General features: G+C 50.7%; 1 protein-coding gene across 1 annotated transcript in view; it reads right to left on the bottom strand.

The window, feature by feature from the left end:
- Positions 1 to 1135: 1135 nt before the first annotated feature.
- Positions 1136 to 24716, bottom strand: part of LOC122684800 (O-acyltransferase like protein-like) — a 32469-nt gene continuing 8888 nt past the window's right edge. Inside the window, exons 4-10 of the mRNA XM_043889201.1 lie at positions 20553 to 20718; positions 18480 to 18559; positions 13783 to 13896; positions 11965 to 12094; positions 7271 to 7457; positions 1976 to 2118; positions 1136 to 1671 (exon numbers count right to left, since the gene is read on the bottom strand). Coding sequence (XP_043745136.1) covers positions 1516 to 1671; positions 1976 to 2118; positions 7271 to 7457; positions 11965 to 12094; positions 13783 to 13896; positions 18480 to 18559; positions 20553 to 20718 — 976 coding nt within the window. The 3' untranslated portion in view covers positions 1136 to 1515. The remainder of the gene's footprint in view (positions 1672 to 1975; positions 2119 to 7270; positions 7458 to 11964; positions 12095 to 13782; positions 13897 to 18479; positions 18560 to 20552; positions 20719 to 24716) is intronic.

Below are 24716 nucleotides of genomic sequence, written 5' to 3'. Positions count from 1 at the left end.
TGTGGGACACATGCAGTCGGGATGAAAGTGAAAAAAGTGTTAGCCCCTCGGCCTGTCGGACCCTTTGCCGCCCCATGGACTGCAGCCCGCCAGGCTCCTCTGTCCAAGGGACTTGTGGCAGCTCGCGGCTGTCAGTTACAGGAGCCCTAGCAGACAGACAGCGTCCCCCAACACAGCCTCTAACGGAGAAGGAGTAGACCGCGTATGTGGCTTCGATCCCCACCCCCTCGGTTCAGAACATACAGGCATCATCCCGTTGTCCTGGAGGCGGTAAGTCCGGAATCAAGGTGTGGGCGGGGCCCCGCTCCCTCTGCGGCGCCAGGGAGATGCCTTCCCGCCTCGCCCAGTCTCTGCGTTGCCGGCAGCCCCCGGTGTCCCAGGGCTTGCCAACGGCCATCGCCCCCTTGTGTCTCCACGTCGTCTGTCTCTGTGCCCAGACCTCCCCTTTGCGTAAGGACTCCAGTCACACTGGATGAGGGCCAGCCACTCCCCGACCCCGTGATCTCAGTTTTTAAAATGATGTATTTAAGGTGCATGTGTGATGCTAGGTCGCTTCAGTCGTGTCCAGTTCTTTGCAAACCTATGGAGTGTAGCCCACCAGGCTCCACGGTAAAAGGGATTCTCCAGGCATGAATACTAGAGTGGGTCGCCATGCCCTCCTCCAGGGCATCTTCCCGACCCAGGGATCAAACCCGTGTCTCCTGCATTGGCAGGTGGATTCTTTAACATTGGAGCCAGCTGGGAAGTGCCACCTGGGAAGCCTCATACTTAAGGTAGTTAATTTTATTTTATTATTATTATTTTTAAATTTTTGGCCATACCCTGCAGCATGTGGGACCGTTGTTCCCAACCAGGGATGGGACCCACACCCCCTGCATTGGAAGGTGGAGTCTTACCCACCGGACCACCGGGGAAGTCCCTCTCATGATCTCACTTAAGATCTGCAAATAAGGTCACTTGCTAAGGCACGGGGGGTTTAGGACTTCCTTTATCTTTTCCAGGGGCCACAATTCAACTCATAGCATATGCCCTCTTATAAAATGAATCATGCTTGAAATGCCTATAATGACAAACCCATGAACTGTGTACACGGTGGATCATACCATCCAGGATAAACAAAAGAGTCTATGAAGGCATCATAGCAACACAAAAACAATTGTGATGTGCAAAGGACATACTGTGATTTTACCAAGAAAAGAGAACATTTTAACCTCAAGGTATATTAAATTCACTACCTTTGATGCTTTTTAATGACCAGTGATAAAGAAAATACATGTAGACCCAAAAGACCCAAAAATCTAGATTTTTTTTTTTTCCTAAAAAGTTGCATTGGGGCCAGTTATCATGCTACAAATACTAAACAGATTCTCACAGAACGCTTTTATATAATAAACACAGAGAACTTGTCTACCTTAGATATTCACAAAATCTGATTCACACCCTGTTTAAGAAACACAAGCGTTTGTGACATAAACGAAGCCACCCTTGGCGTTGCTCGTCGCCTCCCACAAAGGGTCATCCACTCTCCGGGGTTTTTCCGGGAGCTCTTGGCCCTGCGGGCGCTGATTTCAGCAGACACCACTTCAGTTCCTGACATGGCTTCTCAACGCACAGCGTCAGGACCAGCCCAGCGATGAAGGTCAGCAAGCAGTGTCCCAAGAAGAGATAGAACTAGAGAGAGAGGGGGACAGGGCGGACACAGTCTTACTGCGAGATTCCAGTTGTGTTTGGGCCCTCAAGGGCCCCATCCTGGCTGTATGAAATAGATCTGTAAGACAAACAGCCACCAACATTAAAAATAAAGAGAAGGAAAGAACGATACTACCCTGTACTGAAGTCCCCCCTCCAATAAGACAAAGGACAATAGGCTTTTGAGAAGTAAACAGAGAAGCTTCTCGTGAAGCCAAAAGCTTGTACTGTTCCAGGAGGGAACAAAGGGTGATGCCGCGTCCAGCTGGGGGCGGGGCCGCCTCACCATGTTGACGTCTGTGTAGTGAATCAGCGTCTCCTGAAGCCCGTTGTAGAGGATGATGAGGGTGGGGTGCACCAGGTAACAAGCGTAGCTGATGCTGGCCAGGGAAGTCCAGACTCCGCAGGAGAGCAGCCGAGTCACCAGGCCTGGGGGGACAGGCACCGATTCCCAGAGCGGTGAGCCCCTCCTGCGCCTGGGGCTACGGGGGCTCACCGCAATCCCTCTGGGTCCTGCCCCTGAGTCTGTGAACCTTCTTCTAAGAAGGTCTTTATTCATTATATATTTTCTGGGTTTGTTCTGGCCATGCCGTGCAGCCTATGGGATCCTAGTTCCTTGACAGGGTATCAAACTCTCACCGCCTGCATTGGAAGGGCTGAGTCTTAACCCTCAGACCACCAAGGAAGTCCATGTTCTTTTTAATTGTGTGCTAAGTTGCTTCACTCGTGTCCAACTCTTTGCAACCCCGTGGACTGTAGCCCACCAGGCTCCTCTGTCCATGGAGATTCTCCAGGCAAGAACACTGGAGTGGGTTGCCATTTGCTTTTCCAGGGGATCTTCCCAATCCAGGGATCAAACTCACATCTCCTGCATCTCCTGCAGTGGCAGTTGGGTTCTTTACCACTATCGCCACCTGGAGAATGAACTAAAACAGATAAGCCAAAGCCAAAAACAAAACAAACTTCAACTCCCCATTGTAGACATATAATAATAATAAGAGATGCTCATATTGAGTTTACAGCCAGTTTATTTCCTCAGTGTGGTTTCAACCTCTGAGCACAAAACATTCCACATATAAAACAAGGTGCACAGTCCCTTGGCCGGCCTGGGTTCTGATTCAAGGCGCAGCACGCAAGCTGCTGGACCTCAGGACAAGGGCGGGAACACCGTGTGGCCCCAGAGCCTTCACCTTGTGTAACTGGTGTGTCTTCTGCAACGGGGCTGTCCCCTCTGATAGCTGTGAGCCACTTGTGGCTATTGAATTTAAAGGAATTAAAATAAGAACAATGAACCATTCCCTTGCTGAATAAAACCAATGGCTCTCTGCAGTGGGGTAAATGGTGGTATTCCCCCAAAGCTGTGTCCGCCTGGAACCTCAGAATTGGAAATAAGGTTCTTTGCAGATGTCAAATGGGCTTCCTTGGTGGCTCAGACGGTAAAGAATCTGCCTGCAATGCAGTAGACCTGGGTTTGATCCCTGACTCGGGAAAATGCCCTGGAGAAGGAAATGATGTAATTAAGGTAAGGAATGAGAGGTCAGGTCATCTTGGATTAGGGTGGGCCCTGAATCCAAAATGTCCTGGAAACAGACAGAAAGGAGACACAGACGCAGAGGAGAGATGCGGGGAGACAACCACGTGGAGACGGGGACAGAGACTGGAGTGACGCACGGAGGCTGTCCAGGACCCCGGAGAGGGCGGGATGGAGTCCCTTCAGAGCTCCTGAAGGACCTTGCCCACGCCTTGATCTGGAATTTCTAGCCTGCAGAACTGAGTGCTCAAGCTCAGTCGCTCAGTCGTGTCCGACTCTTTGCGACCCCATGGACTGTAGCCTGCCAGGCTCCTCTGTCCATGGGGATTCTCCAGACAAGAACACTGGAGTGGGTTGCCATGCCCTCCTCCAGGGGAGCTTCCCGACCCAGGATAGAACCCGAATCTCCTGCGTCTCATGCATCGCAGGCAGATTTTTTTTACCTTCTGAGCCATCTCCAAAACCAGAAAATCAATTTCTGTTACTTCAAGCCACACACACATACACACACAGAAAAGAAAACATCTAGACAAATCTTTTAAAATCACAAACCAGATCATGTCACGTGGCACTTAGAATAAAATCCAAGTTCCTCCGGAGGCCCTGATGGCCTGGCATGATCCAAGCCCTGCCTTCTTCTCTGTCCTCACTCCCATCTCTCTCCTGCCTGGATCCGTGACCCCTGACTCACTGGTTTTCTTACTGTTCTCCTCACCCACTCAGCATGTTCCAGACTGGAGAACTCTGCCTTAGGATTCCATCTGCCTGGACTGCTTTTGTACCACGTATTTGCAAATGCACCCCTAATCCAGTTACCCTCCCACCCCTGAATTTTTTTTTTAATTTTTGGTCTTGATGCAAGGCTTGCAGGATCTTAGTTCTCTGACCAGGGATCGAACCCATATCCTTGGCAGTGAAAGCATGGAGTCCTAACCACTGCGCGGCCAGGAAATTCCCCTGGCTTGTTTTTACTCACCATATTTATCTGCATCTGAAATTGTATTACAAATATATTTACTTCATGTGGCTCTGGGTTCATTTCCTATGGCTGCTGTAACAACCTACACAAACACGGTGGCTTAAAACAACAGAAATTTGCTCTATCATCATTCTGGGGACCAGAGGCCCAAAATCAACATCACGGGCCAAGATCAAGGTGTGGATGGGGTCACATTCTCTGGAGGGTCTGCGGGAGAATCCACGCCTCGTCTCTTCCAGCTCTGGTGCCTTGACATTCCGTGGCTTGCAGTCACAGCAGCCCACTCAACACCAGCGTTTTCAAGTCTCTCTCTGCCGAATCTCCACGTCACCAGCGCCTCTGTGTGTGTGCGAAACCTCCCTCTGCCTCCTCTATAGGGAAACCTGTGATTGCTTTCAGGACCCACCCAAATAATCCAAAATAATCTCCCCTTCTCAAGATCCTTAACCACAGCAGCAAGTTGCCAAGGATTTAGGACCTAATGATGGAGACCATTATTCAGGCTGCTAGTCTCCTGGTCTCGCACTTTCCCTACCCCATAGCAATCTCCTACAGAGAGGGATTTTTCTTATTTATTGTGATATCCTCAGCATCTAGAGCAGTGCTTGGCATAGAGCGACCTTTCAATTAAGTATTTTATGCAATCAAGTGAATAAATATAACTCATAGTCAAAAGGCGCCTTTGCCCCCATGTGAATCTCAAATGGTGAACCAAGCTACTCCTGTGAAACAAACAAAATAGTTGTAGAATTAAGTCAGTAAAAAAAAATCCATGCCAAGATATGAAAGTAACCTCAGTGCCTATCAACAGATAAATGGAGGGAATTCCCTGGTGGTCCCAGTGGTTAGGACTCTGTGCCAAAGGTGTAGGTTTGATCCCTGGGCAGGGAACTAAGATCTTGCAAGCAAACAAAATAGATGAATGGATAAGAGATTGTAGCTTATACGTATATATATACATATATGTATATATACAACAAAACACTTGTTGTTTAGTCACTAAGCCATTCACAACTATTTGTGACCCCTTGCACTGTAGCCTGCCAGGCTCACTCAGTCCATGGGATTTCCCAGGCAAGAATACTGGAGTGAATTTCCTTCTCCCGGGGATCTTCCTGACCCAGGGATTGAACCTCCATCTCTTACATCCTCTGCATTGGCAGGTGGATTCTTCTTTACCAGCGAGCCACCTGAGAAATCTAACCAATTATTATCTTGGCCCACAGGGCTGTCGCATTAGACAGGAATCCTGGGATGCTTGCCGGCACATCCGAGCTGGCCTGTGCCAGGCCAGGGAGAGTAGCTGTTTATGTTCTGAGACTGTCAACAGTTCACAGTCATTGTCATCAATGGAGGTCATGGGATCCAAACCCGTAAATGCAAATACATCAGTCAGAACCCAGCCTGATTCCCCTGCAACATCGTTCTCCATAGAAGGGAAAGCTTTTAACACTGAAATATTAAAGGACAGATCTCTCAGCATTCTGCATGCATAAAAGTGCATGAACAATCTGAACATGAGTGGGGAGAGGGGCTGGCATGCGGAAATGAAGAGGGGCTTCAGGCTGCGTCCTGAGGCCCAGGCTCGCTTTCCAGCTGTGTGACCTTCACAGCGGGCTTCATCTCCAGGCCCCATTTTCCTCGCTGAGAACAGAGCTGTTTATAGCCCTACCTGTAGCCGTGTGGCCAGTGCCGCCCGAGGCCGCGGGTGAAGTTCTCCGCGGGGCCTGACCCGAGCTTGCATTCAGTAAGCAGGACTCGTTATGTTCACTTCATCAGGCTTTTCCAACCACCTTTGCTGAGGCTAACGGGTTTGGGTTCACAGGCCAAGTTTTAAACTCATCCCGATTATTTCCCGGGTAGGGGAGGGGTACAAATGTGTGGTGTCTCCACTTGGGAGATTCCTGCCAGCCTTTCTTGGTCATCTGATACCTCAAGCACCTCGTGGGATTCTCTGGTGGCTGAGACAGTAAAGAATCTGCCTGCAATGCGAGAGACACGGGTTTGATCCCAGGGTCGGGAAGATCCCCTGGAGAAGGGAACAGCAACCCACTCCAGGCTTCTTGCCTGGAGAATCCCACCGACAGAGGAGCCTGGCAGGCTCTAGAGTCCATGGGGGGGTCGCAAAGAGTTGGACACGGCTGAGTGACTCACAGTAGCAGACAAGCAGGTACCTTGTGGCCAATAGAGAGGAAAGGAGAGAAAAGTCAGGTGATCTGAACAGACATTTCTAATCTAGAGAAGATCCTTTCTTTCCATTTAAGCTCTTTATCTGTTCCACTCTGAAAGGCTGGCTCAACAGAAAGAGTGTCCCCGTTATCAAAGGGCTGAGGGGGTGTTGCTAACTCTTTAGTTCACATGGTCAGAGGGGGAGACGACAGTGGGAGTGGGTCCCAGCACTGCGATTTTCTTCCTCATGACATTACCATACCTGCTCACTTCCAATTTCTTCTTCTTTTTTTTAAAAGCATTTTCTTTCTTTTGTTACAAAAAAATATTTATTTATTTGATTTTCTGCACTAAGTCTTACTTGCAGGACTCAGGATCTTTCGGTTGTGGCATATGAGCTCATAGTTTCAGCACGTGGGATCTAGTTCCCCAACCAGGGGTCGAACCCAGGCTCCCTGCACTGGGATCGTGGAGTTTTAGCCACAGGACCACCAGGAAGTCCCTATTTTAATTTCTAAACTAGCTTCATTGGAGAGGCTGTCGATTTTTCTTTTAGAACCTGCATGTGTATATAAACCAGTATAAACATCTCAAACAGAATATATGGGTAAGTAAGTAAGTGTTAAGTCACTCAGTCGTGTCCGACTCTTTGCGACCCCATGGACTGCAGCCCACCAGGCTCCTCTGTCCATGGGATTTTCCAGGCAAGGATACTGGAGTGGCTTGCCATCCCCTTCTCCAGAATATACGGGTAGGTTTCCCCAAATATGTAGACAAAGGGTGTCTTTGAGTCTCTGTCAGTCATTCATCGGTCAATACTAGTCCGTGTACACATGGTCTCACATTGTCGCCCTTAACAGACCCGCGTGTGAGCCCCCCGCAAGCCCGTCGCTGCATCCTACCTCCATAGCCTTCCTGACACGCGAACAGGACCCAGCCCACGGCCGCCGCCCACACGGTCCGGTGGAGGCCTTGGTAAACAGCAGCGGCAACAGAGGAGGTGGGGGAGACGTCGTCCACCGTGTAGGCCAGGGCGACCACTAGCAGGAGAGTCGACAGGGAGCACCCCCAGCCCAGCAGAGCCTGCCCCTGGGGGAGAGGAGAGGCTCTGCTCACAGCCCATCCTGGCCACGGGGCATGTCATCCCTGTTACACTGACATTTGGTGTGTTATCAGTCACTTTCAGGGCCTGTTGGTAAACCTCTGGACTGGAACAGAAAGCTCAGCTTAGTGGTTACGAAGGGTCAGGGTGGGGGCGGGGTGGGGGCCAGAAGGGTGTGTGACCACGTCCACAGGGTGACCTTCGTGGTGGCAGGGGAGCTCTGCACCTTGATGGGGGTGGTGGTCACACAAACCTACAGACATGATAAAATTGCACAAAACTGTACACACGCACAAACGCGTACGCGTGAAACTGGTGGATCTAAGGCTGATGGACTGTGTCAACGTCAGTGTCTCGGTTGGGATCATATCCCATAGTTACAGAACATCTTACTGGTGGAGAAACAAGGGTTGAGGATTCACAAGATCTCTACTACTTTTGCAACTTATAGTGAATTTTGAATCATTTTTACAGTTAAAAGAAAGAAGGAAAGGTAATGCTGTAGTCGTGCCCCCCACCACTCCGAACCTCCCACTCTGTTCCAACCAAGTAGGGCTCCTCGATTGGTTCTGCCCCCACCCTAAATGTGAGAGCCCCCAACACACAGCCCATGCCTGGGCCACGCCCGTCACTGGGGACACAGCATGGCGGAAGGAATGGGAGAATGGAGACGTTTCCAGCACACAGAATAGCCCCGTGAGTTAAATTCAATCAGTATTACTGGGCTCAGTTCAAGATCTTAGATTTCACCTTACCTGACCTTTTCAGGGGGTTAAGACTCTTGAGAGTCCCTTGGACAGCAAGGAGATCCAACCAGTTCATCCTAAAGAAAATCAGTCCTGAATATTCATTGGAAGGACTGATGTTGAAGCTGAAACTCCAGTACTTTGGCCACAGGATTCGAAGAACTGATTCATTGGAAAAGACCCTGATGCTGGGAAAGGTTGAAGGCAGGAGGAGAAGGGGATTACAGAGGATGAGATGGTTGGATGGCATCAGGAGTTTGAGTAAGCTCCAGGAGTTGGTGATGGACAGGGAGGCCTGGCGCACTGCAGTCCATGGGATCGCAAAGAGTCGGACACGACTGAGCGACTGAACTGAACTGACTGACCTTTTTAGACCCAGACCCATCTTCCAAGGGTCTCTCTTGCTTCTCTGTTCCAGTTCTCTGGGTGCTACGATGACATCTACATCGACCTGAACTAGCTTCTTATTATTCTACTGTCTCATCTCTAAAGAGAAGCTCTCCCTTGGGTCTCAGGCTCCTGCCTCAGGTTCTGGCGACAGGGAACGAAGTTACTTCCTCGAGAGCTCTCCGTGAGCCTCTTCTTTGAGCCTTGGGTCCCTTTCGCTCTTAGAATGCACGCTGCCTTATCTCATCCCTACTACACGGAACATGCCTCAGCGGCCTCGGGCAGGGACTCTCTGTTCTTTTCTGGCTTAGAGTTTGCCCCTGGCCTACTCATTCTTCTAAGTCATTCCTCCAGCTGAGCCTGACTTGTGTTCCAGTTCTACACTCCCTGGTCCTGACCTGGTCCTTGAAGCGGCTCCCAAATGCCCCGTCTCATCGTAGGCTTTCCCCTCTGTCCACACCCACTTTCTCCTTGGGCATTATGAACCTGGACTACACTAAAGCACCTCGTGTGTGTGTGCGTGTGTGTGTGTGCGTGTGCATGTGTGCGTGCGTGTGTGCGTGCGTGCGCGCACATGTGTGTGTGTGTGTGTGTGCGTGCATGTGTGTTGGATCTGCGTTCTTGCACGAGGGCTTTCTCTGGTTGCGGCGAGCGGGAGCTGCTCCTGTGTGTGGCCTTCTCCTCGCGGGGACTTCTGCGGAGCCCAGGCTTGCGGCGCACCCGCTTCGGCAGTCTTGGTGCCGGGGCTTAGTTGCTCTGAGACATATGGAATCTTCCCGCACCAGGGATCGAACCCATGTGCCCTGCATTGCAAGGTGGATCCTTAACCACCGGGCCACAGAGAAGTCCCAAAGCACCTCTGAATGGCCTTCTGTTAGAACGTACAACCTGACTGTGCATTTTCAAGGAAGCATCGTCACTCCAGCCTACAGGAAAAGTCCTGTAGCCCTGTGGATCCATCGCTTCCCGTGACGCCCCAGCTCCTGTTCCTGCTACGGGCAACACAAGGCTTTCCCAGGCCCAGGGCCTCGTCTCTAGAACATTTAGATGAGGCGCCCACAAGACCTCAACAAACCAAAGTAGGGCCTAGCAGAGGGGATCTGGGGTCAGCATGGCCGCCGAATAGTGCAAGGGAATTCTTGACCCTTCTTTCCCTGAGAAGCAAATTATCCTCCATTCATTTATTGAGTGATTGCAGAACCAGATGCTAGAAATTCAGAGGTGCGTAGGAACATGTTCTGCCCTCAAGGTCTTGTGGATCAACAGAAGTCATATAAGTAGGTTTTGCACGAGGCAATGCCAAAAGAATGCTCAAACTACCGCGCAACTGCACTCATCTCACACGCTAGTAAAGTAATGCCCAAAATTCTCCAAACGGGGCTTCAGCAACACATGAACCATGAACTTCCAGATGTTCAAGCTGGTTTTAGAAAAGGCAGAGGAACCAGAGAACAAATTGCCAACATCCGTTGGATCATCGAAAAAGCAAGAGAGTTCCCAAAAAACATCTACTTCTGCTTTACTGACTATGCCAAAGCCTTTGACTGTGTGGATCACCACAAACTGTGGAAAATTCTGAAAGAGATGGGAATACCAGACCACCTGACCTGCCTCTTGAGAAATCTGTATGCAGGTCAGGAAGCAACAGTTAGAACTGGACATGGAACAACAGACTGGTTCCAAATAGGAAAAGGAGTACATCAAGGCTGTATATTGTCACCCTGCTTATTTAACTTCAATGCAGAGTACAGCATGAGAAACGCTGGGCTGGAGGAAGCACAAGTTGGAATCAAGATTGCCAGGAGAAATATCAAGAACTTCAGATATGCAGATGACACCATCCTTATGGCAGAAAGTGAAGAAGAACTAAAGAGCCTCTTGATGAAAAAGGAAGGAGAAAAAGCTGGCTTAAAGCTCAACATTCAGAAAATTAAGATCATGGCATCCGGTCCCATCACTTCATGGCAAATAGATGGGGAAACAGTGGAAACAGTGACAGAGTTTATTTTTTTGGGCTCCAAAATCACTGCAGATGGTGACTGCAGCCGTGAAATCACTTACTTACTCCTTGGAAGAAAAGTTATGGCCAACATAGACAGCATATTAAAAAGCAGAGATATTACTTTGCCAACAAAGGTCCGTCTAGTCAAGGCTGTGGTTTTTCCAGTGGTCATGTATGGATGTGACAGTTGGACTATAAAGAAAGCTGGTGCCAAAGAATTGATGCTTTTGACCTGTGGTGTTGGAGAAGACTCTTGAGAGTCCCCTGGACTGCAAGGAGATCCAACCAGTCCATCCTGAAGGAGATCAGTCCTGGGTGTTCATTGGACGGACTGATGATGAAGCTGAAACTCCAATACTTTGGCCACCTGATGCGAAGAACTGACTCATGTGAAAAGACCCTGATGCTGGGAAAGGTTGAAGGCAGGGGGAGAAGAGGAAACAGAGGATGAGATGGTTGGATGGCATCACTGATTCGATGGACATGAGTTGGGTAAGCTCCGGGAGTTGGGGATGGACCAGAAGGCCTGGAGTGCTGTGGTTCATGGGGTCGCAAAGAATCAGACACGACTGAGCAACTGAACTGAGCTGAGGCTAAGGTAGTGCTTTAGACAGATTGCCCTGAGGGTGGATTTGAGATCAGACTGGAGGCAAGAAAACTAGTGAAGATTCCAGGTAAGAGAAGAGATGGGCTTGAACAAGGTGAGGTGGAACAGCCACAAGAGACCAGTAGGAGAAACGGTCCGAGGGGCGTGGTGGATGACCAGATTGGGGGGGTGGGCAACAGGCAGGAGGCATCCAAGATGAACCCAGGTTTCTGGCTTGACCTATGACCTTGGATGGTGAACCAGAATGATTCCCACAGGGAAGAAACCCCATCTGGAAGGCAAAGCAACAGCTTTCTAAACATCTCACAACCTGATGCCCAGATGGAACCATCAAATCTGACCAAGAATCTCATTTCTGGAAGCCAAACAGCTTTTGCTATTAAAGAAAATCCAGCCCACATCACCATGACCTTCCAGAAGAGGGGCTTGCCCTTGCCATCTCAGTGGGTGTGTTTTCCCATATCAGAGGTTTCTCTGGGTCTGTACCAGGGCTCCAATGGGTGGCACCTGGCTGGGTGCTGGATCCAGAGCTTTCTAAGGGGAGCTCAGAGAGAATAGCAGAGAAACAGGGAAGAAGACAAGGTTCCTCTTATTCTCTGGCATCAAGAGCCTTTGAGGACACACCACAGCACAGTCCAGTACCCGGAAGTCTGCCTCCTGCCCAGGGCTTTGGAAGAGCCTGGCCAAGGGCAGTCTGACCCCAAGTGAAGCTGGTTCCTACAGCGAGGCATGGGGGGGGGGGGGGCATGTACCTTGGTTCTCAGAATGTCTGCCTGGTGATGGTGCATGAAAACGCTCAGTAAGAGGCCCACAAGGAAAGGCCCGTATCGACAGTAGGGCTTCGTGTAATACTCCAAGAAATACAGTCTGGCTGCCTCTTCACTGAAAAACACAAGGACAAAAGGCCAGAGGTTACATCTGATCTGGACGTGGATAAAGGCATCTCTCAGACGTTCACTGGGACAATCAGCAAACCCAAAGACACCGGGAGTACGTGAGTTCCTTTCTTCAGTGATGATCCGCCAACAGTGCCCTCACGACCCTGCCTTGGGCCACGGCTGGCTTCTGAAATTCCAAAGTCCCTTGGAACCTGGGACCCAAGAAAATATGATGACTGCGTTCTTTTTAAATAGCTGTTTCCAGTGGCTAGCATGTCAGGATAGCTCTAAAAGTGTGGTTCCCAGAAGTGAACCTCTTCTGAACAATGAGAACCTCTTCGTGGAAGCTCTCACAAAATTGGGTGGCTTGGGCTCCAGCCCTGGAGATTCACATTCAGTTGGTCCAGGGTGGTGCTTGCTGGAAGCATCAGTGAGATGTCAACCCCCACCCCCTAACAGGTGACTCTCATTTGCATCTGGGGTTGAGAACCACGGGGCAGAGCGAACCACCTTCTTGGCCACCCAGCTGCGCGCACGGAAGCTGATGGCGTGATGGGAAGGGCTTGGTGCCTCTCTGGTCTAAAAGCCTGGGGTGTGCTCAGTCGCTCATCCATTCATCTGTTCCACTCGCAATGCATTTTGGGCATTTTTTTTTTTTCATTTTGGGCATTTTTTTTTTCTTTTTGGCCATGCTGTGTGGCATGTGGGATCTGAGTTCCCTGACCAGGGATCAAACCCGCGCCCCCTGCAATGGAAGCATGGAGTCTCAACCACTGGACTGCCAGGGAAGCCCCTTGGGCACTTCTGTGCCAGGCACAGTTCTGGGCTGTTTCACCCTGGGAGGTCAGTGAAGGCTGCTCTGAGAAGGGGACATGCATACAGAAGCCTGTAGGGAGTGGAGGCGCTTGCCTTGCCCAGATCTGGACTCTAGAGGAACAGCGTTCTCCTGTGAGGGAACAGCAAGTTGGAGGACCCTGCGGAGGGAGCCTGTTGGGTGTGTGGAGGGAAGGAGGCTGCTGAGACCTGTCCAGAGTCAGCGGGTGCGGGAGATACAGACGACGCCAGACAGGGATTCTGCCCTGAGAACAATGGAAGGATTGGGCAGATGACTGACAGCATCCGGTTTCCATCTGCATCAGCCTGACTGCTGCGCTGAGAACAGATGAGCAGGAGATCTCACCTGCTTTTCCTGTAGAAGACTCAGGGCGGTACCGAGGAGTAACTGCTACACATACCCCATCGGAAAGGCAAAGTGGGCGAGGTCCTAGGTTCAGCTGACACCTGCGCCACTTACAAGGCGTGTGACCTCGAAGGGGCAACCCCAACCTCCTTACATTTCTGTCTCTCCATCCCACCATAGAGCTTCCCAGCAGCAGTTCACCCCTGGAGGAGAGACGCCATGCAGCCACGTGGGGGCGCCCGTTCCCTCCCAGAAGCGTTTCAGTGGGCGAGCGTGAGCTCCCCGAGGTCAGAGCAGATCCCCAGCGCCAGCTGAAAGAGTCAGAGGCTTAGAAACAAACACGCAATGCACTTTCCCATCAGGCCGAACAGCTCCCGCCCAGGTTTCCGCAGGAGCCGACGTGCGCAGGGCTGAGAGCCTGGCATCCGTTCAGCAGCCCGGCCTGGGAGGTCCCAGCCCTCCTGAGGGCAGGCGAGGGGCAGAGCCGGCGGGCTGGGAACCGCGGCGGTTACCTGGCTTCTGACGGAGCTGCCACCGGAAGGCTGTGAGCCCGCGTGAGCAGAGCGGAGGCGGCGCACGACGCCAGGAGCAGCGAGGCCCCGAGCAGGACGAGGGCACGCTGACTTCTGCAAAGAAGAGAGCACGTTCACGTTCCTTCTCACGCTGGGGCTACCGGAGGCTGGCGGACGTGGCAACCAGAGGTGCTTCCTGCCAGCCTGCCTTTGCGAGAGGCTGGTGTGGGGCCAAGTGTGTCCAGAGCTGGGCTGGAGTTAAAAAGCCTGAGTTAGACTTAAATCTTGATCATTTATTAGTAGCCCAGTCCTGGGCAGTGAAATCCTTGCCTTCGAATAGCTTCATCTTCCTGCTGAAATTTACCGGGACGAGACCGAGCTGGGGAAAGCCCCTTGCCACCCACTAAGCACTAAACGGACTGAAGTGGACGGACTTCCCTGGGGGATCCAGTGGTTAAGACTCTGTACTTCCACTGCAGCGGGCACGGGTTCCATCCCTGGTCGGGGAGCTAAGATCCCACATGCCGCTAGGTGTGACAAAAAGAAAAATTAAAAAAGTAATAATAATAATAAAAATTAAAAGTGGTGATTGATTCAGGAGAGAGATGACTGGCAGGCACAGGTGAGGCACAGCAGAGGGGCCAGAGTAATAGGGGGACCTGGGGATCCTCCCCCAACCCAGATGCAAATCTGGCAAGTGTCAGGGTTCAGATGGTTCATGTGGAGGTAAGAATGAGGGCAGGGGTGTGGAACAGGGGACCAAGGAAGGCCAATGCAAGGCACTAGCACGGTGGTCAGTGCTTAGTTCTTCCAGAATGTTCTGTGGAGCCTTCTGAAATGCACCTCAAAACTGTCCTAAGGGGGTGAAAGAAAGCAGCATTTTCCTACCATCTTCTATTCCCCCTTGGGTCAAAGGTAGCCCCACAAAAATTAATTCCTCCAAAATTTGGGACTCCGTAAATAGGCTGAGAGGTTGGTTCTGAGGCAGGAAATGAGGTGTCAGGACAGAGGCTCAGCATGGTTGTTATCTCCTGGGAATCAGGAGGGTTAGGACCAGGAGGGTCTGCAGTGGAAGAGTTGTCCAACACGGATGTCAGACCAACCAGGCACAACCCTGCCTTGGCAATCCTAGTCCACTGCGGAAGTTGCCATGGTTCTTCGTGAGGAAGAGATGAGATGCCATTCGCTTCCCACCACAGTGATTTAGGGAGTAAATCATCGTCTAGAGCGCCAGTTCTAGCTCAGTATTAGTGCTGGGAGTGCAGGAGGCGTCTTAGCTCAGTGGTGCAGTAATTGACTAGTAATGTCTGCATGAATGAGCATGGGCCGGGGAGGTATCGTAACCATGCTGTATATTTACCATGCCTTTTTTTTTTTTTTTTTGGCTGAATCACGGCTCGGTGGTAAAGAACCCATCTGCCAATGTAGGAGATGTGAGTTTGATCCCTGAGTAGGGAAGATCCCCTGGAGAAGGAAATGGCAACCCACACCAGTGTTCTTGCCTGGGAAATCCCATGGACAGAGGAGCCTGCTGAGGATACAGTCTATGGGGTCGCCAAAGGACACGACTCAGTGACTAAACAACCACCACCACCCCCAGGAAGCATGCAGGATCTTAGTTCCCTGACCGGGGATCGAACCCACACGACCTGCAGTGAAAGGGCGGGTTCTTAACCACTGGCCACCAGGAAGTCCCAATTCATCATGCGTTTTGCAGACCCTCCAGTTCCATCCTCCTTTAGCATTACTAGAATTCTACAAGAGTATGTTCTCTGAGGGGAAAATGCCCTACCTTTTATACCTCCTTCCATTTAGAGGCCCAGCGTGGGACCACAGTCACAGGCTTGGGCGGCGCTGGTTTCCAGGCAAGGAACTGAGACCCTCCTCCCACAACAGCCCCTCAGAAAGATGCTGACACCGGGGCCAGGCTGTCTGGGTCACAGGGACACTCAAGCAGGTTCCCACCAGGTCTAGAGTGCAGAGGTACTGAGAACTCATTGTCCCTGGTGGATGGGTGGGTGGTAACCCATCCGGTCAGGCCATCCAATAAAAACCCACATCCACTCAAGTAAATATTTGTCTAACTCCCTGGGGAACTGGAGCCCACACCGTGGCACCTCTCCTTAGGAGTCAGACACATCTCCGCTGGCTATCACAGCTGCAAAGACTCTACTAAAAGCTTCCTAGGACAGACTGTTGTGGGCTGGATCGTGTCCCCCAGATCTGCAAATTCTAGCCTCCACGACCTCAGTGTGTGGCTCCGTTTGGAGATGGACTCATTAGAGAGATAATTAAGGCGAAATGAGGTCGGTCGTCGGGGTGCGTCTTAATCCAGTGGGACTTGTGTCTTTATAAGAAGAGGAGATTAGCACACAGAGCCCCAAGGGAAGACCATGGGAGGAGGCACGGCCGTCTACAAGCCAAGGAGGGAGGGCTTGGGAGAAGCCAGCGCTTCCTTCATTAAATACCCTAAATGCCAGCAGTCAGGGCATCCTGCTGCCAGGGCGCCTCCGACGGAGCCGGTAGAGGCTTGCCCGGCCTCCTTGGCCAAGGCTCCAGGGTTGGCCGAGCCACGCACCTGCCCCCCAGGTGCCGGCAGCGGCCCTTGCAGCAGCCACAGCCCATCACAGAGGGCATGTGCTGGTCTCCATGGGAACGACCTCGCTGTCTCCTCCAGCCCTGAGGTGAAGTGCGTCATCTCCATCTCACAGATGTGAGAAATGACAAGAGTCCAGCGACTTCTGCTGAGTCCCCCAGCTTTGAACTCACATCTTCTGACTCAAACTCTATACCAGCAATCTACCTCTGTGCCTAGTGGAAGCGTGGAACATTTTTTACATTTTTTTTTAAAGTAGTCAACCAAAATCTCTTACATTTGCAGTTAGAAAACTTCATATGCTTCAGATATGCATGTAAAAAAATAGATCTGCCTTTTAAAAAATTGTTCAATTCTTAGATTAAATTAAAATTAGGATGCATTTTCCTTGCCCAAGATGCTTGACTGTTTGCATAGCACTGGAGTGGGCAACATCACAGGTCAGCCTGTGATTTAAATGTCTCCTTGCAAAGAGCATTAACAGGTAACCACAAAACAGAGCTAGTCAACACATATTTGGAATTCAGTCCCATGCCCAGTAATCAAAGACTTACAAATTAGATGTGAAAAATGAATGTTTTCTTATATATCTTAAAATAATAATTTCTAAAAAGCAAGATATAGGTCTTGTTAATAGTCCATATTGGCAATGGTATAATTAGATGACCAGAGGACTGAATATTGCTACAACCTTTAAGGCAAGCAATTTGTCACAAAACTTTTGTTAAGAACCTGCATTCTAGAAATATCAGAGTTGGAGACAAATGGTAACTACAAAGATGTTTCTGAGACTGTTATTGATAAAAGCACAAAATTGGAAATAATCTATTTAACACTAGAAGAAGGTATAGGTAAACTATAGTGCATTCACAAATATGAGATATTGCACAGACATTGAAACTCTGTTTACTCAAGGGACTTCCCTGGTGGTCCAGTGGTTAAGACTCCGCCTGCCAATGCAGGGGACATGGGTTCGATCCTTGGTCCGAGAAGATCCCATATGCCTCGGGATAGCTAAGTCTGCCAGTCACAGCTGCTTGGCCTGTGTGTGCAGTCACTGATGTTTGTGCCTAGAGCCCTTGCTCTGAGACAAGATAAGTCACCAAAGTGAGAAGCCCGAGCTCTGCAACCAGAGAAAGCCCATGAAGCAGCAAAGACCCAGAATAGCCAAAAATAAACAAAAATAATTTTTTTAAAGTACATTCACTTGAACAATAAAATATAGGAAAACGATTACATCATTAAACTATTAGAACAAATGTCTAAAGTATATATGCAGAATTCTTTCATGTATAAAAAACTGTGCAGAATAAAAGAAGTGAAGAATAAACATCAAAATATCGACAGTGAAATCACTCTCCTTAAGTGAGGAAACAGGCCTAGGGTGATTGTTTTTTTACCCTTTCTTTAGCGTAATGTTTTCCAGTGTTTCTTAAATTGAACATGTATTTGAACAAAAAAGAATAATAAATCTTTTAAAATATGGCATGGATAATCCACAACTTTTAAGTTTTCCTGTGAATTATTGAGGCCTTAGAGCTTTTCTAAAACTAACAAAAATTAAGGCGATAAATATCCAAGGTGGAGAAGCAGGTACACTGATGTGTTACTTGGGGCACTGTAAATTATTTCACTCTTTCTGAAGAGTAATTTCACGATATGTAACAAGCACTGCAAAATTGTTCTTCCCCTTTGACCTAATAATTCCACCAGGAAACAGGTCCCCAAGGAAATAAATACAGAAGAGGAGAAAGTGGCGTGTTCAAAGACAAGTGCTGAGGAGCCATTCATAATCATGAAACACTGGAAACAATCTAAGTGCCCACCACAAAAGATGGCACATAAATCCTAAACCTGACAAGCCAGCAGGTCACATCCATATGCGGAAATGTTTATAAGAACAGTGAAGTGGAAAGAAACACAAAGATTAGAGGAGAACTCAGAAGAAGTAAACAGTGGTGGGGTCAGGGTCCACACGCTTCTGAAAAGTGAGTTTCTAAATTCTAAATTGTAAGAGCTGCTTTGCCCAGAACTGGGGGCTCTCTAAGAGTTTGAAGAAAGAGGCCAGGTGAGCAGAAACACTTGTTTCGATTAGACTCACTTTCTGTGGATGAAGACGATCACCGGGGTTGTGAGATGGAATTGAAAGTCATTGGCAAGGTACCACGTCCAGCCGTTGCACTGGAAAGAGACCAGCACAGGTCACTCCTCTCCTCCACGTAACCAGTGGCTCACCTCCCGGGACCAGGAGGAGGAACTCGGGGGCGGGTGAGGTGATTTCCACGGGAAGAGAAAGGACTTGAGTTAAAGATATTTCACAAACCTCATCTCAACTCTGGAGAAGGAAATGGCAACCCACTCCAGTATTCTTGTCCAGAGAATCCCATGGATGGAGGAGCCTGGAGGGCTGCTGTCCATGGGGTCACACAGAGTCAGACACGACTGAAACGACTTAGCATGCATGCGTGCATTGGAGAAGGAAACTGCAACCCACTCCAGTGTTCTTGCCTGGAGAATCCCAGGGACAGCGGAGCCCGCTGGGCTGCCGTCTATGGGGTCGCACAGAGTCGGGCATGACTGAAGCGACAGCAGCAGCAGCATCTCAACTCACCCTCCTAACAACCCCAGGGGAGTAGGTGTTATTCTGACCACTTTACACACTGGAAATTCAGACATGCTTTCTCTCTTGTTTAAAACAACAATCACAGCTAATCTCCCAGGGCAGTGGTGGGAACTGAATTCCACCATGTGTCACGGATGGGAGGAGTAATCACCGTCACAGAGCAGTTCTCTCTTCTTGCCCTCCCCCCAACTCCAGGTGGAGAGAATATGTTCATTTATTTTATTCTAGTTTTAATTCGATAGACTGTGCTGGTTGAGAATGGAGGTCTGGCTGCAGAGGAGCGTTTGCGGGAAACCCCAGAGTTCCCACGCAAGACTGACGTGAGAGCAGCTGGCCGGAGTGACCTCGTCTGGGCTCTCTGTGCCTGTGGAGCGCCCCCTGTGTCTCTGATTCAGGCTGAGACCACTCCTGGCGGCAAGTCTCTCGGGGCTTCAGAGATGAGAGGCGCCTCCGTCTCCCCTCCCACCCCGTGGCTCCTGAGGAGACCAGGCTTATCAGAAGTGACAGCTTCGCTGGTCCCACCTGTGACCCCAGCTGGTCTGCCCTGGGGAAGGCGGCCTGGCGTCTGCTCCGGGGGTCCCCGTCACAGAGGGTGATGGGGGGTCCGCCTGAAGGCAGTTAGACGGTGATGGGCGCCCTGTCGAAGCTGCCAGACCCTTGTGAACCAAAGGCAGCTGACTGGTTGGCCAGCGGCCACGCGGTCACACTCTAGTGATTCTCCTTTCGGCAGCGCTTTCTGCTGTGGCTGCTAAGTGGCTTCAGTCGTGTCCGACTCTGTGAGACCCCATAGACGGCAGCCCACCAGGCTCCTCTGTCCACGGGATTCTCCAGGCAAGAACACTGGAGTGGGGTGCCATTTCCTTCTCCAACGCATGCATGCATGCTAAGCCGCTTCAGTCGTGTCCGACTCTGTGTGACCCCATGGACAGCAGCCCACCAGGCTCCTCTGTCCACGGGATTCTCTAGGCAAGAACGCTGGAGTGGGTTACCATTTCCTTCTCCGCAGTGCTTTCCAGGCAGGTGCAAAATCATTGACGCGGTTTAATTACAGCTATTTCACTTCCATTTGCTCCGATCTCATCAGGAGGAAGCTAGGGCTTTGGGGAAGCCATGACCCAATACACACACACGTTGTGAGATCCAGCTGGATGTGGGGTAGAGTTCATTACAGGAAGAGTGTGGTGCCTCGTTCCATCCCAGTCTCGGTTCTCTGGGTGGAGGTGAAGGTGTCCTTCCTTCCCGCTGGGGTGGCGGGGCCCCGACGGCACAGCGATGGGGTGGGGACACCTGCGTCCAGGACAGGGACCGCGCTGGCCCGCCCCCGGGCCCCCCGCCCCGCTCCCTCTCTGCTTTCCCAGCGCCCACCCAGCCAGGAGGTGCAGCAACCCCCACCTCACACCCGAGGCGAGCCTCCCTCCCACAGCCCACCTTCCTACAGCATCGCGATCACTCCCGAGAAGATGCCAGAAGAAAGGGGATCAGACTCGGGCTGGCCCGGAAACGCGCGCCGCACTGCGCCCCTCCGCCCCTTCGCGGACGCCCTGAACGCACCGCATCCTGGACCGACAGGAAGTTATTTAGCAGCAGCAAGTTGGTCCACCAGGCCCGCCGGCAGTTCTCCAGGTGGAGCTTGGGCACCTCCCAGACGGGCCCCCAGGGCACAAGGGAAAACAGTGCAACCAGCAAGGACAGCGAGAACAGGTGAAGAGGCTGCAGCCTGGCGGGAAAGAGCCCGGAGAGAATGAGTCTCAGTGGGGGCTCCACTCGGTCCCCTGGGGTGGGGGGGCCACATAGCCATGGCGGATAAGATGCTCAAAAATAGATTGTCCTGGGGGAGCGACCACGTCCTCACTCACCCCTCACACCTTCCTTTCATTCGTGGGTTCACAGCGGCGTAGCTGCTACTGATGCAAAAATACTGTTCTTCATGGAGCAAGTCATATGTGTAAGCCACTCCGCTAGGAACTTTCTAAACCTGCCCAGTAACGACGATTGTCAATTTTACTGATGAGCAAATGAGCGCTCAGATAAGTTTGAGTCACTTACCCAAGACGGTCCAACCACATGTCGGTACTGAGATCTGACGCTGTTAGATGTTCTTTCCACAGGGCCTCCCTAGATGAAAATAGCTTTCCATACTCCCTCTTATCCTCCTTTCCTGCCTCACTTCATTTCCTCCTTCCTTCCCTCACACACCACCTCTTTCCAAGCAAGATCTGCGGTAGCTAGAAGCTGATGAAGGAGGCAATAGGTGTCTAGACTGGGGCTGTTCAATAGAATGTAATAATTCCAGCCACATCGGCCATTCAGTTAGCACATTCCAGCGGCCGCATTTTAAAACGTCAACAGTATAATTAGTTTTAACAATACACTTCATTTGGTCAATACATTCAAAATATTGTCATTTCAACAGATAGCCAATATGAAAAACTATTGAGCTATTTTGCATTCTTTTCTTTCACCGAGTCTTTAGAAGCCTGTGTATATCGGATATTTGCAGCCTGTCTCACTGGTCTACCCTTCTCTGGGTGGGGGGAGCCTATGGACAACTCAGAAGGCGCATGCAATGGGGGTGTGGCTTCTGGGTGGGCCCCAGCAGAGCCCTCTTTTTTTAAAGAATATATGTGAAAACCCAGGGCAGTACAAGGGCAGAGAGCCCATGGCCCAGAAGCATCTCTAACCATCTCGGAGGGGGACTTCAGGGCCTGGGGTGGGGGGTGACAGATAGGGGAGCAGGGCAGCTAGAGAAGCAGCCCCAGCAAAGGTGTGGGTCTGCACCCCGCCTCCGGTCAGCACCCCACAGAGGTGACCTCCTTCCTAGAGAGCACCAGGAGGGCAGGAGGGTGGTGGGTACCTGGGAGCAGGGCTGCGGTTGCTGATCAGAGTCTGAGGGCAAGGGCGCCGACTCTGCCAGGATGCAACTTCCTGGACCAGCTCGGGCTGCAGCCGCAGAGCCCGCGCTGGGTCCCGGATCCTGCCGGTCAGCCATCTGAGCGCGCTGCTGTGCGGATGCTCCCTCGAGCCTCCCACCCACCATCTGTTGCCTCCATCTCCCCAGGAGAACCAGTCAGCCCCTGCTCCCCTCTGAACCGGAGTCCGGGTCAGACGTCCTCCGGAGGGACCCGGGGAGAGGCTTGCGGCCAGGGCGGCGGCAGGGCGGTGGAACAGAGGCTGCTGGAGGGGCCACGCCCGGGGGTTACAGGGGAAAGAACACGAGAAGCGGTTTCTAGTTTTGTCTAAAGTTTTCACACTGAGAAAATCGCATCACTCCTCCCTTTCCTCTCCTGCGGTAAAGGGGACTGATGGTTCCTTAGCTTCCTCTAAGGAGGAGGAGGACTCCCGCCTCCTAGGATTTTCTGAGAATCAGGAGATCACTAAGAAAACTGAAGTCTTAGAGGACGGAGTTATGGTTGCCAGGGGAAGGGAGAGTCGGGAGTTTGGGAAGGACAGGTACACAAGGCTCTTTAAAAGGGATAACCAGGACTGCCCTGGTGGCCCAGAGGTAAGGAATCCGCCTTCCGGTGCAGGGGATGTGGGCTCGATCCTTGGTCCGGGAAGATTCCACGTGCCTCAGAACATCTAAGCCCGCAGACCTCACTGTGGGATTAAGACTGGATGCAGCCAAATAAATAAATATCAAAAATATATTTATCTTAAAACAGACAAGCCACAAGGACCCACTGCAGAGCACGAGGAGCCCCGCTCCCTGTCACGTGGCAGCCTGGCTGGGAGGGAGTCCGGGGGAGAAAGGACACGTGGATACGCATGGCTGAGTCCCTCTGCTGTCCACCGGAAACTATCACAACATCGGTAATCAGCCACACTCCAATACAAAATAGAAAGTTAAAAACCAAACCAACTGTTTGAAACGTGGGACATGTCATACAAATATGCATGCCCTTCAAGTGTTTGTCCAGGCTTGAAGATTTAGTCAAAGTAGGCTTGCAAAGATTAAAACCTGTGGTACTAGCTAGTGCCATGGGGGTGTGAGAAGCGGCCTTCTCATACCTGGCGGGGTGGGAAGGTCAATTGGACAACGTCCATCGATACATTCAATGCACCAGACCATCGTTTCCACTCGTAGGAATTTACCCTGCAAACGTGCCCAGACAGTTGCATAAAAATGTACAGACTTCGTGTCACTGTCTAATAAGACTGCAAAAAACTTGGAAACCACCTTCATGCCCATTCATGGAGAGCAGTTAAATACATGATGGATGGTCCACCCACACGGCGCCATCCCGGCAACCTTAAAATCAGTGAGGTGAGTCCTTCCATGGCAGTTAGAGAAAGATGCCAAATCATTAAGTTAAAAAAGCTACATGCAAAATAATGCAGCATTAAGTATAGTTCTCTTCATGGGTGGGGAAAAGAATATATAAATACTTGGAAAGTCCCTGCAAGAATTAATTCATAAGAAGCTGTTACCAAAGCTGTCCTATGGGAGGTGAGACTGGAAGGGGTGCCTTTATTTTTAGTATAGAACCTTCAGCTATAGTTAGACATTATTATCAATAATTTTTTAACTTAAACTAATGTGTGGGGGCTTCCCAGGTGGTGGAGAGGTAAAGAGTTCGCTTGCCGATGCAGGAGACTTGGGTTCAATCCCTGGGTCGGGAAGATTCCCTGGAGAAGGAGATGGCAACCCACTCCAGTATTCTTGCCTGGAAAAGTCAATGGACAGAGGAGCTTGGTTCATGGCTACAGTTCATGGGGTCTCAAAGACCTGGACATGACAGAGTGCACACATACACAAACTAATTTTTTAGAAAAAGTATCATTTCTTTTTTTTAAAATACGTATTTATTTATTTGGCTGAGTTGGACTTCATTGTGATACGCAGGCTCTAGAGAGAGTGGACTCAGTAGCCCCAAGGCTTGTGGGGTCTTAGTTCCTCGATCAAGGGTCGAACCTGGGCCCCCTGCATTTCGAAGGTGGATTCTTAACCACTGGACCACCAGGCAAGTCCTACTAGGAAACTAAATTTTAAGTTGTGGCTCCTACTTGGAATAATCCCACAGTTTTAGGGGTCTGGAGCCTCTACCCTCCTTGTCTCCTGTGAGGTATCTGTAAGGTTTTACCCCTAGAAGCTGGGCTTTCACATTTTCTGAAACTTGCAGAAGCCCCCACTTGGTCTGCCTCTCCTGCCCTCACCCCAGTCTGCTCTTGCCCTGCAGCCAGAGTGATTTTTGCAAAATGTAAACCTGGCCATGCCACCCCCTACAGGGACCCCCAGAAGGCTTCTCCTCTCGGAGGAAAACGGGAAGTCCTTACGGCTGCCCCCGGCTCTAGAGGCTTGGGGGGCCCTCATCCCTCCCGTTCTCCCCTCGAGGCTCACTCTGCTCCGGCACCTTTGGGCTCTCTGAGATTCTGCAGGTACCTCAACCACGGCTCTCTCCTCGGGACCTTTGCTGTCGGTTCTGCAGTATGGACCCTTCTTCCCTCAGGGAATTTTCTTTGCTTAGAACATTCCTTTCCTTCCGTCAGGATTTTCGACAAAGGCATCTTCCCTGACCACCCTTCCAGAGGAAGATGCTGTCTTGCTTCCTTCTCTAAATTATTACTTGTAGCCTTATCATCACTGACCTGGAATAAGAGGATTTGCATATCGCAACTTAGGGCTGCATATTTATTTGTTTACGGTCCATCTCTAGTCACTAGAATGTAACCCCCTTGCCAGAAGGCACCTGCATGGTTTGTGTGCTTATGCATGCT

Source organism: Cervus elaphus, chromosome 27 (assembly GCF_910594005.1).
Source record: "Cervus elaphus chromosome 27, mCerEla1.1, whole genome shotgun sequence".
NCBI classification, from domain to species: domain Eukaryota; kingdom Metazoa; phylum Chordata; class Mammalia; order Artiodactyla; family Cervidae; genus Cervus; species Cervus elaphus.
The sequence above is the reverse complement of the archived record's forward strand: the minus strand, read 5'-3'. Positions and strand labels throughout refer to the sequence as shown.